General features: G+C 42.9%; 1 protein-coding gene across 1 annotated transcript in view; it reads left to right on the forward strand.

Moving 5' to 3' along the window:
* brox (BRO1 domain and CAAX motif containing) overlaps window positions 1-12,775 on the forward strand; it is a 52,644-nt gene extending 39,869 nt beyond the window's left edge. Inside the window, exons 9-12 of the mRNA XM_063040565.1 lie at window positions 4,455-4,536; window positions 7,319-7,469; window positions 8,731-8,890; window positions 10,700-12,775. Coding sequence (XP_062896635.1) covers window positions 4,455-4,536; window positions 7,319-7,469; window positions 8,731-8,890; window positions 10,700-10,783 — 477 coding nt within the window. The 3' untranslated portion in view covers window positions 10,784-12,775. The remainder of the gene's footprint in view (window positions 1-4,454; window positions 4,537-7,318; window positions 7,470-8,730; window positions 8,891-10,699) is intronic.
* The last annotated feature ends 1,495 nt before the right edge of the window (window positions 12,776-14,270 follow it).

A 14,270-nucleotide genomic window follows, 5' to 3' on the forward strand; every position in this document is an offset into this window, starting at 1 on the left:
CCGCCCACCCTCAAATATCGCGTCAGTGCAGGCCCTAAATAATTTGATTAGATCTAGGAATTTAGTAGATATTTGGCGAGTTCAACATCCCGTCAACAAGGATTATTCTTATTATTCTCATGTTCACAAATCTTATAGCAGAATAGTCTATTTTTGGTTGACTGTCATTTAATATCTCGTGTTACCAATACAAAATATCATGATAGTTTAATTTCTAACCATAGCCCCTTGACAATGTCCCTAAATCTCTCCCTTTCCAAACAAATCTATTCCTGGCATTTTAACCCCTCCCTACTCGTCGATAAGAAATTTATAGAATATATCACCACCAGATTAAAAGATTTTATAGAAATTAATGATAACGGTGAGGTGTCAGATTCCACACTCTGGGAGACATTAAAAGTTGTAATTCGTGGGTATATAATTTCATGTGAATCCGATGCTAAGAGGGAGAGAGAAGGGCGATTATTAGAGATTGAGAATACTCTCCCAACCCTCGAAGCGACATACCAGGCTTCGAAATCCTCTGAAGATTATAATAAAATAATGAAGCTTAAGTATGAGTACAAATGTATCTTGGGTAGTCAAATTAATAACCTCCTGTTAAAATTAAGATAAAAGCATTTCGAAATGGGGGACAAGCCTGAGGGGCTCCTGGCGTGGCAGCTCAGGGGCGCCCAGGCCCTGAGGTCAATTCACTGCATTAGATCAAGGGTGGGCACCCTGTTAACTAACCCCAAGGGGATAAATGACTGTTTTAAAGAATTTTACAGCGAACTCTGCACCTCTAAATGCAATGCCACTCAATCTGATTTGAATGACTTCTTTGATTCTTTTGTAATGCTGAAACTTAGTGACGCTGCTAGGGAGGACTTAGATTCTGACTTCACATTGGAAGAAATAACTTCTGCCATTGTCATTTCCGTCCGGCAAGACTGCTGGGCCGGATGGATTTGGCTGTGAATTTTATAAGAAATTCTGTGATATCCTTGCCCCACTTCTCAGAATGATATCTTGCTCTGAGGGAGATAAAACATTGTACGAGGCAAACATTTCCCTCATTTTAAAGAATGGTAAAGAAGAAACAGACCTGGCCAGCTATAGGCCCATTGCACTCCAGAATTTTGATAGAAAAGTAATTACTAAAATGCTGGCTAACCAACTAAATAAGTATTTGTCATCTATCATTCATCCTGATCAGACAGGATTTGTCCTGGGTAGGTTCTCTTTTTCCAATGTCAGATGCCTCCTTAATACTATATATGCTGATCATGGGAAAGCTAATGGGGCAGCAATTTTGTCCCTTGATGCACAGAAGGCTTTTGACCAGATTGAGTAGCCTTACATGTTTGAGTCACTGTACAGGTTTGGGCTTGGGGAGTTATTTGTATCTTGGGTAAAACTGATATACACCAGCCCAATGTGTTCTATTATAACTAATGGTGACAAGTCAACTCTGTTTCCCCTACACTGTTCAATCCAGCAGGGGTGCCCTCTCTCGCCGGCCCCTTTTTGCCGTCGCGGTAGAGCCCCTTGCCTTAAAAATACGAAGTCACCCAAATATTCTGGGTTTGAAACTGGGAGGTATTAAAACACTTATTAGTTTATATGTTGACGATGTGATACTCTACTTACAAAACTCAGAAAAGTAAGTCCCTCTTCTTCTAGATTTAATCACCTCTTTTGGCAGACTATCGGGATACTCAATCAGTTGGACGAAAAGTGACTTTGTGCCCCTCTCCAATGACTACACACAGGTTTTTTTTGGAAAGTGTCCCGTTCAAAGTAGTTAAAGATCACTTTACTTATCTCAGCTCGACAATCCCCAAAGATTCTAAATTAATATTCAAATTAAACTTCGTGGAGTTTATTTCAAAACGTAAAACAGAATATAGAAAGTTGGAAAACATGATTGGTGGTATAAATTCAATTAAAATGGTTTCCCTTCCTAGGTTTCTCTATCTTTGTCAAAATCTCCCCATTTTTCTTCCATCAGCTTTCTTTAAAGAGTTGGACTCCATAATATTGTCTTATATCTGGAATTATAAAAATCACAGGATTTTGAAAATCCATTTACAAAAGCCCAAGTCTGAAGGAGGGCTGGGATTAGACACTATTATTGGGCTGTCAGTGCTAGGACTCTAATGTTTTGGCAACAGGGGGCTCCGGATAACCTAGCCCCTGGGGCTCCCTTGTGGCTGTGTATGGAGTCCAACTCTGTTGTCAATTTCTCCTTGCCAGCCATGCTGTTCTCCAAGTTAGAGAGGCCTGGGACTTCAAAAAGTTTGAGTTTTGTTTTGAAAAATTCCATCAGAATTCTAAATCAGATAAGGAGTGTTCTGAATTTACCAGAGACCTCTGTACAAACACCAATCTGTTTCAATCATTCCTTTCCACCCTCATGGTTAGATAAAACCTACCATGCTTGGAGGGAGAAGGGTCTAGTTTCTATTGAAGACCTGTACGTAGAGGGATGGTTTGCAACATTTAGTCTGCTGAAAGAGAAGTTTGAGCTGCCTCATTCGCACTTTTTTCATTATTTGCAAATTAGACACTACATTCAATCTAAGATTTGTAATTTTGAAATCCTTCCAGGGAAACATGTGTTTTTTGATATTTTAAAGAACCCTCCTGACTCCAGGCATCTCGTTTCTAAGTTTGTACATTTGTTTGATAATTGCACTGTGGTGTCTACTATGAAGATTAGACACACTTGGAGAGAGGAGTTGGGCATTGAATTATCTGAAGCTGCCTGGGATAAGGCTTGCTCTGTTAACAGCAGGCACCAACTGACCCAGTTTAAAGTTGTCCACCGTCTCCATTACTGTAAACTTAGATTGCACAGGATTTACCCTTCTGTCTCGCCAATGTGTGATAAATGCCAAGGAATGGAAGCCACGTTGTCACACACCTTTTGGTTTTGCCCATTACTGACTGGATTTTGGTCCAAAATATTTGACTGGTACTGAAAGGCCTGTAAAAGATCCTTCCCCTTGGAAGCTGGTCTGGCTATATTTGGCTGCTAGCAATCTGCTATTTGTTTTCCTGCAGCCACACAACAGTCTCTGATGCTGGGGATGATTGTTGCCAAAAGACTTATCTTGATGGAATGGAACTCACCTTCTCCCCCTTCCATTCAGAGATGGATGGCTGATATGATCTCAGTTATACAGATGGAGAAACTTAGGTTCTTGAAAACTAATTCAAGTAAAAAATTTTCGGCTATCTGGGATCCATTTCTTGCCTACCTGGACCAGGCTGGGGGCGGATGAGCAATTTCCCCCCAGCTGATTTCTCAGGGCTCTCATTTGAGATTTAATGTTTAGTATTTTTGAGCACTTTGTACAATAGGCATCCCTCTAATGTTATGTCTTTTTTTTTTGCCTATTTCTTTTTTATACATGTCTGAGCTGGTATGTTTTTGTTGATTTCATTGTTTTTTTTGTGAAAATTTTGAAAATAAGGTACTTATTAAAAAAAAAAGAACCGGGGGTGGGGGGGGAGGGTGGAGTATCTGAGTGATGTCCCTGGCCTTATTTTCAGCTGTTTCTTTCATATATTTTCTTTCAGTTTGCAAACTGAAATAATTATTCCCCCATCACAGCTGTGGGAGGCATTCTTAAGCAATGGCATACAAGGGGAAATATTGCTGTATTGTTCCAGATTGGAGTCCTGTCCAGTCCAGTTGCAATGTTCAAGTACCTTGCCCCCCATACGACTGCAGTGAGGATGAGATTATCTTCCATAACTATGTGGACTATGTTTTTGCCAAATAATTCTGGAACTTATCAAAATTCATCCCAAGTAGCCGCAAACAGAGGTCTCTGATCTACAGACAGTGTTAAGGCAAATATCAGGTGCTGCAGGAGTGATTCACTTTGGTCTGTCCAAAATACAGTATGTTGGTCTTCAAGTGTAACAAGACATCTGTAAGGGAATGTTGCTGACTGGCACATTCAGGGATCCATGAATAAGTGCTGAGGGATGTTCTGAAGCTCAGTAGCCACAGAAATGATTCTGTTGGGAAGCACAACCTATAGGGTCCTGATCAAATGGACACAGAGGCACTGAACACTGTGTAACGATCTCTCAAACATTTCACCATAGCTCAAACAGGAAATGGGAGTGGTTTTGGTGCATTGTAGAGAGAATGTGTTGAGTTAATGGCACGAGTAACGTAAAGAGATGTGCACTGATGCTTTTCATGTATATATAGTTTATAAATAAACTTACTTTGAGAACTTAAAGCTGTAACACTTTAGAACAAAAATAATGCAGTCAATGGATAATGATAGGAGTTGAAGTTACTGCCTAGGGATGGATGTTGTGATGTTGGGTGAGCTTGGGATTCTTTTGGCTCAAGCTAATTTTGGTCCTGATAACCATTTGATGTTGGAGAGGGGGAGAGGGTGAGGATTCAGTGTCCTGACTGTAATGTGTGTTTTTCCTTGTAGGCATACTGTTACCATGGCCAGACCTTGCTAGCCAGTGATAAATGTGGGGAAGCCATCCGATCTCTACAAGAAGCAGAAAAGTGTGAGTACCCTGAGTCATTACTGCCTGCCTTTGCTGGTGGCTTGGTCACCCAGATTACATGTGGTGATGGAAATCCCTTTTGTGTCGGTCACAGGAGTCACCAGTGCAAAAACACCTCTAAACAAGGGAGTGTGGCAGGTGCTGCCTTGAACAGCTGGTGTCTGGTGCTATGGAAGGCAATTCTCAGCATGTAATATGCTTTTAGACATTGCAGGCGAGATGTTTAAAGTGGCATCTGTTCAATGGGGACATAAGACTGCAGATGTTGGACTCCTGAGCAAAATACAATCTGCCAGAGGAACTCAGCAGGTCAAGTAGTGTTGTGGAGGGGGAAGGAATTGTCAATGTTTTGGGTCTTAGTCTTGTTCCATTGGCAGCCTAAGATGTCTATTAGCCTGAAGCTTCCCTGTAGGGATAACCAGCCATGGTCAAATTAGTCACCTTAAAAGAGCACACCACCCCTTGAGCCTCACTACCATTCAATAGAATTATGGTTAATCTCTCTCCTTTCCCACCTAAGACCATAAGATATGGGGAAGGAAATGGCCCATCAAGTTTGCTCCACCATTCAATTATGGCTGATTTTATTTTTCAACCCCATTCTTCTGTTTTCCTTTTCCCCTTTACCAATTAAGAACCTGTCATTCTCTGTCATAAATAAACCAAATGAAACCTGTCATTCTCTGTCATAAATAAACCAAATGACTTGTGGCAACCAATTTGAAAGGTTCACCACCCTCTGGCTAAAGAAATTCCTACTCATCTCAATTTCAAAGAAACATCCTTTTATTCTGAGGATGTGACCTTGGATACTAAAGTTTCCCACTAATGAAAATACCCTCTCCACATAAAATTTACCTAGTTCCCATGTCTCTAGATTCATCACAATCTAAAAATCAATTAGATTAGATTATGAGGACACTTAGTCCTCATTTATTGTCATGTAGAAATGCATGCATTAAAAAATGATACAACGTTCCTCCGGAATGATATCACAAGAAAACACAGGACAAACCAAGACTAAAACGTACAAAACCACATAATTCTAACATATAGTTACAACAGTGAAAAGCAATACCATAATTTGATAAAGCGCAGACCATGGGCACGGTAAAAAAAGTCTCAAAGTCCCGATAGCCTCATCATCCCATGCAGGTGGCAGAAGGGAGAAACTCTCCCTGCCATGAACCTCCAAGCGCCGCAAACTTGCCGATGCAGCACCATTGGAAGCACCCGACCACAGCAGACTCTGAGTCTGTCCAAAAACTTCGAGCCTCCGACCAGCCCCTCCGACACAGCCTCTCCGAGCACCATCCTCTGCTGAGTGCTTTGACCCCACCTCGGCTGCCGAGCAACAAGCAAAGCTGAGGACTCGGAGCCTTCCCCTCCGGAGATTCTGGATCACACAGTAGCAGCAGCAGCGAAGCAGCCATTTCAGAAGTTTCACCAGATGTTCCTCCGTGCTCTCACGTCCGTCTCCATCAAATCAGGATTGTGCACGGCACCCTACTTGACAAATAACAGACATCATTTCACCGGAGTGGCCACTGCGAGCTGCGTCACACTGCCATCTTCTCCTCCCTCAGTTGATCTTTGCCTTGAGTGTACTTAACAACTGCACTTCCATTGCATTCTGGTGCACTGTTCCCAACTATTTCTCCAAGTATCTGACATGAAGGCTAGAAGGACCTATTCTGTGTGGTCTCTAAATAAATAAATCATTGCCCTGACAGCATTCTGCACTTGAAGGTTCTCTAGCCTCTGTGCAATCAGTGGGCTGAGGTGTCTGTTTCCTTGCTGAATCTCTCTAAATGGGTACTTTATGGCCAGTGTGCAGCAGGGCTCCTATCTGTTCTGTCTGATTCTTAACAGCCTCAAAGTAAATGAGGGATAGCTCATACGATTTTAATCTGGAGCTTGCTCTATATCATCAGTCAGGGCACTGAGTACAGAAGTTGGGATTTTATGTTGCATTTGATGAGGCCGCATTAGTCATATTGTGTTGAGTTTTGGTCATTCTGCTCTTGGAAAGATGCTGTTAAACTGGAAAGAGAGCCGAGGAGATTTCATGAGAATGTTGCTGGGATTTGAGGGACTGAGTTATGGAAAGAGGTTAAGTAGACTAAGACTTCCTTCACTGAAGTGTAAGAAAATGAGTGATCATACAAAGGTATATAAAATGGAGGGGCATAGATAGAATGAATGTTCACAGTGTTTTCCCAGGGTTGGGGATTCAAGAATGAGGGGGCAGGGGTTTAATGTGAGATAGAGGAGAGATTTAATTGGAACTTGAAGGCCAACTTTGCCACCTAGAGGGTGGTCCTAGGAAGTGGTTGAGGCACGTACATTAATGTTTATAATGTACTGAAACAGGTACATGGATAGGAAAGATTTGGAGGGATATGGGCCAAATGTGGGCAAATGAGATTAGCTTGCTGGGCACCAAGGTTTCATGAACAAATTGGGCTGAGGGACTTATTTCCATGCTGTAAAACTCTGAATCTATGAGGATATAGAATCACTTAGAATTTTCCAAAGGGGATTGGATAGACATTTAAAAGTTGTTTTCCTTCAGAATTACGGGGTATGGAACTGACTGGATTGTTCTACAACAAACTCGTAAGGGGCTTAATAGCCAAAATGTAGTCTCCCCCTCCCCCCTACCCAGAGGACACATTAGTTTTATGACAAAGTGGTAGTGACTTTTTCCACATGGATTAATGTGGTAGAGATTTTGTTTGTCTCCTGGTCTTAACTTCCATCTACTCTTTCAAACCTGCAGACTACTCCAAGGCAGAGACCTTGTGTAAGGAGTATGGACAGACAAAGGGGCCAGGATCTACCGCCAAACCATCAGAACACTTGTTCTTCAGGAAGCTGGGAACATACGTCAAGAACACCTTGGAAAAGTGTCAGAGAGAGAATGGGTTCATGTAAGTGTCTTTTGCAATGTGAGCATTCATTGATCATCCCTTCCCCGGCTGTGAGGAAGACGACTGTCTTACCTGTCTTAAGGGGGCAATGAAAATTCACCAAGTTGGTGTGGGACTAGACTCACAAAAGGAAAGCAAGAGAAATTGGTGCTTGAGGCAATTTTTATGTTAACGTAGAGTCATACAGAACCTATAAAATATAAGATGATACCATTTGGTAACTGAGTCAGATTACAAACCATGTGGTAGAGTTTGATCTGGATTCAAGTTGGTGTATCCAGGACTTCACCCTACCCATCGGGTTCTTGGTCTCCAAGGGTTAAGTCCTGAGCAGAAATGCCACAAACTGGAATCGTACTCACCACAGTACTGGAGGGAATTTGAAGGAGTTTGCAAGACAGAAGATGAAGAGATATTCCTATTCATTAAGGATCCAAGGACCAGAAACTGGCCTTGGTGCTAGGAAATATTTCTAAATACTAAGGGTTGTAGTAGTTTGGAATCACCTTCTGCAAAATTACTTGAAGTCTGAAAATCTATGTGAAATTGTTAGTCGTGGATTCATACTGCACAGAAACAGGCCTTTTGACCCATCACATCTGTATCAAATGTCAAGTAGCTGTCTACAGGACTGAGTTTGTGGCTTCTGTGCCTTTGTGATTCAGGTGCTTGTTTAGATACTGCACTTAGATGCCTTGAGAGTCTCTGCCTCAATGTGTTCCAGATTCCAGCCACCCGAGTGAGAACATCCTTCCTCAGAATCCCTTGTACAAGTCTCTGCTTTATGGTTATTGCTCTTTAAAGGTATTGTTTGCAACAGGGACCAAATCACATGTTAGACTGTGTCTCATTGAAAGGCAACCCTAAATGTGTTTTGCCAGTCTCTGTTTAAGTTGACGTTGTCATGCTTCGAGAGCCCAGGAAGCTGCAACTGTGCAGACCTTCTGTGAGTAGGTTCACCTGGATCAGCAGCAGGTGCTCTGCTGAGGGCCACTGGGTAAATGGGTAAGGTGCAGCAAACCATTAAAGTTTGAATTGGGGTGCAGACACCCCCTGTTCTCGGCCAGGCCAGAAGTTGTAGTCAAAATAGGAAAATGAGCCTTACTTCAAGCTCCTAAACACTGCTTTAAACCAGCAGGATGATATGTGGGACTGGAGTGTGCTTGAATTCAATATTGATGTGCCTGATAATGGCAATCTGAAAGATTTCATCCAAGAAGCATTTTGGTCAATGCACTGCCTGTTTTTTGTCCTTCTCAAGCTATTTCCAGAAAGTTCCTCCAGAGGCTCCACAGCTGGAATTGAAGGCAAGCTATGGCTTGGTGGAACCTCAGATATTTGAGCTCCCAGCACTGGGAGCTGCATGGAACCAGGAATTGTATGCTGCATTCGACATCACAAAGGGCCCCAAGGATGACAAGGTAGGAGAAAACATCTCTTGTGATTTCTGAGTCTAACTCTGCTTCTCTTCCCTCTGGGAATATCAGGAATATTAGATTGAGGCCCTCTCCTGCTTCACCATTCAGTAAAGATCATGGCTGACCTGAGATCGGATTCTGATTTCAGCTTCTCTTTCCTGTCCATTCTTCTGAACCCTCAACTCCCCTTTTCCCAAAATCTATCTTCACCCGGAGTCCATTAATGATCCCACGTCCATGTGAGGCAGAAATTCTAAGAGTCATAATCCTCAGAGAGGAAAAAAAAAGTTCCTCCTTCCTTAAGTGAGTGATCACTTTATGGGAATACCACTCCACTACCATCATTCACCTTGTTAGACTCTTCTTCGCTTCAATTAGGTCATCTCTAATTCTTCTAAACACCAGTGATGCTGTGCCCAACATTTCTCCATGTCAATCATCTATCTCTGGAATTGTCTGAGTAAACTGTCTCAGAACTACATCCCCAATCACATCTTTATTGAGGAGACCAAATCCTCAAGTGCTCCATTTGTAGTCTCAAACATGGCAAGACCTTTGCACGGAATTCCACCCCCTTTTGCATTTAAAGGCCAATGTTCCAAATACCTTTTAAATTGATAAAGCTGTGTGCTGATCGTGTATTCCTTTTAGAACATCACACTATTTAAACAGTAGCACAGACACAGACAATCCAACAGATCATGTGTCTATCCTAAGTCCTGCTGTAGCAGATAAAAAATCCTATATATTCTTACCCCAAAAGTTGGATTACCACATTTATCCACCTTGTAGACCAGCTGCCATAGTGGACCTAACCTCCACTGACTTAACCTTTTAAATCCCTTTGTAGATTATTTATGGTTTTTGTGCATGTTACATATCCACCTACCTTCATATTATTAGCAAACTTAGATTACAAAGCTATCCTCTCAGTCTGTGACATGGGTTGTGAGTGGCTGAGACCCCCACTGATTTCCAATTCTAACCTGGGATTGACCCACACTGAAAAACAAAGCTGCAGGTGCTAAGAATTCAGCAGACTGGGCAGCGTCTGTGGAAAGAGGAATCAAGATAAAGTTTAATCTGTTTCTCCTTTCACAGATGCTGTCTGACCTCATGAAGACCTGTTTGCATTTTGGAAAATCACAGTTAACATTGGCTATACAGCACAGAAGCAGGCTCTGTGACCAAGCTTATTAATCCCATTTGCCCACATTAGCCCCATACCCCTCTAAGCTTTGCTATCCAGATGCTTTTAAAAATATTGTACCTGCCTCCACCACTTCCATGTATCTTCCACCCTCTGTGTGGAGGAAAAAGTTGCCCCTCAAATTCCTTTTAAATCTTTCTCCTCTCACCTTAAACCTGTGGTCTCTAGTTTTAGATAGCCCTACCCTAGGAAAAAGCACCCACCCTATCTATGCCACTTGTGATCTTATAAACTTCCATAACAATACCCTGCAGTGTCCTAATTTCCAGTGAGAATAAACGTAGCCTATCCAACTCTCCTTGTATGTGAGGTCTTCCCTTCCACGCAGCATCCTGATAAATCTCTGCACTCTTTTTGTAATGCCACCTTGTTAGTCCTCTTGTGTGGCATACACGATACTCCAAGTGCAGTGTTTTGTATGTTTTTCACAACACAGTTCCATATCTGTATACAGTAAGTTCATCTTGTGCAGAGGTGTTTTCTGAATAGCACCTTTACTAAGTGCCTATCAGTGTGGCAGTCCTCTACTAGCCAGCACCACTATTCTTTAACTTCTCAGTTGCTTAATATGTGACTGGATGTTGTGTTCATCTCCTTTCCAGGCCAAAGTGAAGGAGGAAGAGGTGAAGCCAATGAAGGAGCCAGACCTGAAACCCCAGAAAGACACTGGCTGCTCTGTTTCATAAAGAGACAAGCAGTGGGAACTGACTCAACTGCATGGTCTCCTCTGCATTGAGTGCTGATCTATCTTCAGAAAGGACTTTTTTGCAACAGCCAAGAACTGAAACACAGTCTGTTTTTTCTTTTTTTATGCCCCATTCACTGAGTGCTCTTTGCAATGAAACTTAAGGTACATTGCAAGTAACCAAATGGCTGCTTGCATTCTGTCATCCTGCTGTCTCGGATACTGGAATGAGAAGCGGTTACCCTCTGGTCAGTGTTGCCCTGTCTGCAAGCACTCTTCTGCTCATCCTGGGAAAGTGAGAGATTAGTATTCAGGACCTGATGTAAACTGTAGTCATTTTCCCATTTACCTATTGGTTTGCAGTAACTGACTTTAAACACCCGAACTGGATCATTCCAGAGCACTTGACAAACATTCCTACTTTTTTAATTTCAGTCACACATCTGAAGCTTTTTTTTCTTTCAGTAGTCTGGGTGGGGCCGAGAGTGAGAGGGGCGTCTGTATTCCCCAGGCCCTCCACACTTTACTTTCCCAGCAGCAGTTTGATTAGTCTGTCTTTCCCCCACGAGCCACACACACAGAGGTTATTCTGTTCATTCTGACCAAACCTGGGCTAGAACAGAAGCCCAGTATATTGAATTCTGACATGCTCAATGGTGGCGGTCAAAGTTCCTGGAGGCTTCCCTACTTGTCAGCTGAGCTGCTTGTAATATCTTGTTCCATTGGCAATGTGGCACTGCCTGTGTGCAGTGTTTCAAGACAATGATACAAAGACTCTTTCCATACAAAGACTGCCTTCATTTTCAATTTACTCCTAAATCAGACCGTCCACTAATTCTAACACTAACCCTGTAATAGTTAAGTTTTCCAACTGCCTCCAGAACACTTCAGTGTTGTTAATGATATAAAATCAGCCAGTGAATCAGAAAAGAATACAAGGAAATTACGTAGCTGTTAAAGCCACTGCCTCAGTGCCAGAGACCAGGTTCAATCTTCACCTCCAGTGCTGTCTGTGTGGGGTTTACATATTCTCCATCAGTTTCTGCCCACACCTCAAAGATGTGCAGGTGGCGAGATTAATTGGCACTATAAATGACCCCTTATGTGTAGGTGAGGGTAGATTGGGGGCAGGGGTTGTAATTGATGAATCTCCAACTCTTTTGAAGGAAGAACCATGATGTGTGATATACCTATGCACTGCTGTAACCATACTTAAAGTTAATGCACTTAAATCTCAATATCTTGAGTTGGGATTAATTGTCAGATTTTTCCTTGAATGGGATGGAAAGCAAGGCCCAGAGCCAGACTAGCTCCTTGCCTTACAGCTAGCTTCTATCCCTGGTCCCAGCCTTCAATCACACTGATATTTCAGCCAAACTGGGGCTTGTGATCAAGGAGGGTGTCTCCTAGTGGCTGCTCACTGCTGTACAAGCTGATGGATGAAAGTTCTCTGTGTGACTATCTACAGTTGGATAGGCTGGTGAGGCTCTTTCCACGATCCCAAGCCTGTGCTTGTCCATGGCGTTGCATGAGGTTTGATGCTTGGAATGAATGGATCTAGGAGCGATTGAGATAATGGCTTGTGAACAGAAGAGGGGTAACAACTGAAATCCTGGATACTCGATACAGTGCTGTTTCAAAGCTGTATTGTAGACTTAGGCCAGTCTGAATGTGGTGGGTTCATCCCCAGCAGGCTCCAGTGGTGAATGCAGTCAGTGTAGGTAGAGATCACCCCAGTCCTTAAACACCTTCACAATGAGACAATAGCAAATCTGTAGATCATTAAACATGTAAATTCAGCCATAAAGTCTATTAATCTTTCTGGGGAATTGTATAATTCTGTGGATGAATGAGGGTGTGAATATTAGTTTGATTGTAATATTATTCCTGCTTCTTGTTAAGATACCTGTTTATCATGTAATCTCTGCTGCTCTACAGTTAAATGATTTATGTTGATGAGGAAAAATAAATATTTATACATTGAACAGTTTTCTGATGGAGTACATTAAACCAGCAGCTCTGGAGCAGGCAGGCCTGTCTGTGGAGAGGATGCCCAGAGTGGGCTGTATTGGTCAAAGACTGCTTGTAGTTTGATTTAACCTGGGTCTGCTCTCAGCCAAGCTGGCATCTGGGGACACTGGGGTTTGCTGTCCAGTGTTTGACCAGGCCCCCTTCTAACTACCAATGGGTCAATGTCCCACATTTAGCAGTGACTCTCCAATGGCTCATTGATCTCATCTAGAGGCCAGTACTTGCTGCCTAAATCAGGCATAGCTTAACTGCCACTGAAGTACCTCTTAGAGTGGGACAGAGAATGTATTCAAGGAGGTAAACAACTGGCCATTTCATTTCTGATTCCAGCTGCTTAATTCCAGGTTTAATCTGGAGGCCCTCCATTTGTTGAAATCAACCATGGATATTGTGTACTAGCATTATGTGCAAGCCAGGGCAGTACCATATAGAGAGCAAGCTGTTGCCTATGCAGCAGCCTTGCCCTCTCCACGCAGCTTATGAGTCCACCTTTTAATCATTCAGGCTCAAAAATCCCTTCAGCTGCCATCGTGGAATTTCAACACAATCTCAGGCGTCTAGATCCTGGCTCTCTAACAATACTATCTGGGCAGTACTCTCCAATGTGTCTGTGTATTCCTTGGAATCAAAGGACAAGTTAATCCCAGCCCCCTTTCTGGATCACTGTGACTGAGCTTTGCCTGTGGTCTACACCTGGCTTCCTGACTACCTCTAGTACAAGGGTGAGAGAAAGAAAGGGGGACAGGAGACCTGTATGTAAGGAGTAGTAAGGGAATCTCAAATCTTTATAATTAAATCACTGATCAAACTTGGAGGACTGTTAGACTGAGGAAATAAATGACTTGGCAGCTGAGTTTGCGTGACGTTCCTGTTATCTCTGCTGTTGTAACTTTTTCCTTCACACGCCTCTTTGTGCAAAGGAAGCCCGCTACATCTGGGGAGGGAGGGGACATTCAGAGAAAGAAACAATGGTCGGTCTAAATGCGTGTGGATCAGGTATCCGTGGGCAATGCAGTCCCCTCTGTCAAGACAATGGTCCTCTGTCCCCATCTACTGGCCCTTATGGAGGAGATGATGTAACAAATCGTAAACACAAAATACTCTAGATGCTGGGGCCAAAGCAACACTCACAACACGCTGGAGGAACTCAGCAGGTCGGGCAGCATCCGTAGAAACCACCAGTCAACGTTTCGGGCCGGTCCTGACGAAGGGTTCCGGCCCGAAACGTTGACTGATCCTTTCCACGGATGCTGCCCGACCTGCTGAGTTCCTCCAGCGTCTTGTGAGTGACGATGTAACAAAACAAGCAGGAATTATGGCGGAAGTGCCAGATTACCTTGAGTGGTAATATTGAGGGGGTTCTGTTTCGGGGGTTACATTGCAGCTTGTAAGAATCACAGTGCTGAGTATTTCTGCATTGTGGATTATGGGAAGCAAGAACTCCCAGCATGGTTACT

This window comes from Mobula hypostoma, chromosome 2, assembly GCF_963921235.1.
Source record: "Mobula hypostoma chromosome 2, sMobHyp1.1, whole genome shotgun sequence".
In the NCBI taxonomy this organism is placed as follows: domain Eukaryota; kingdom Metazoa; phylum Chordata; class Chondrichthyes; order Myliobatiformes; family Myliobatidae; genus Mobula; species Mobula hypostoma.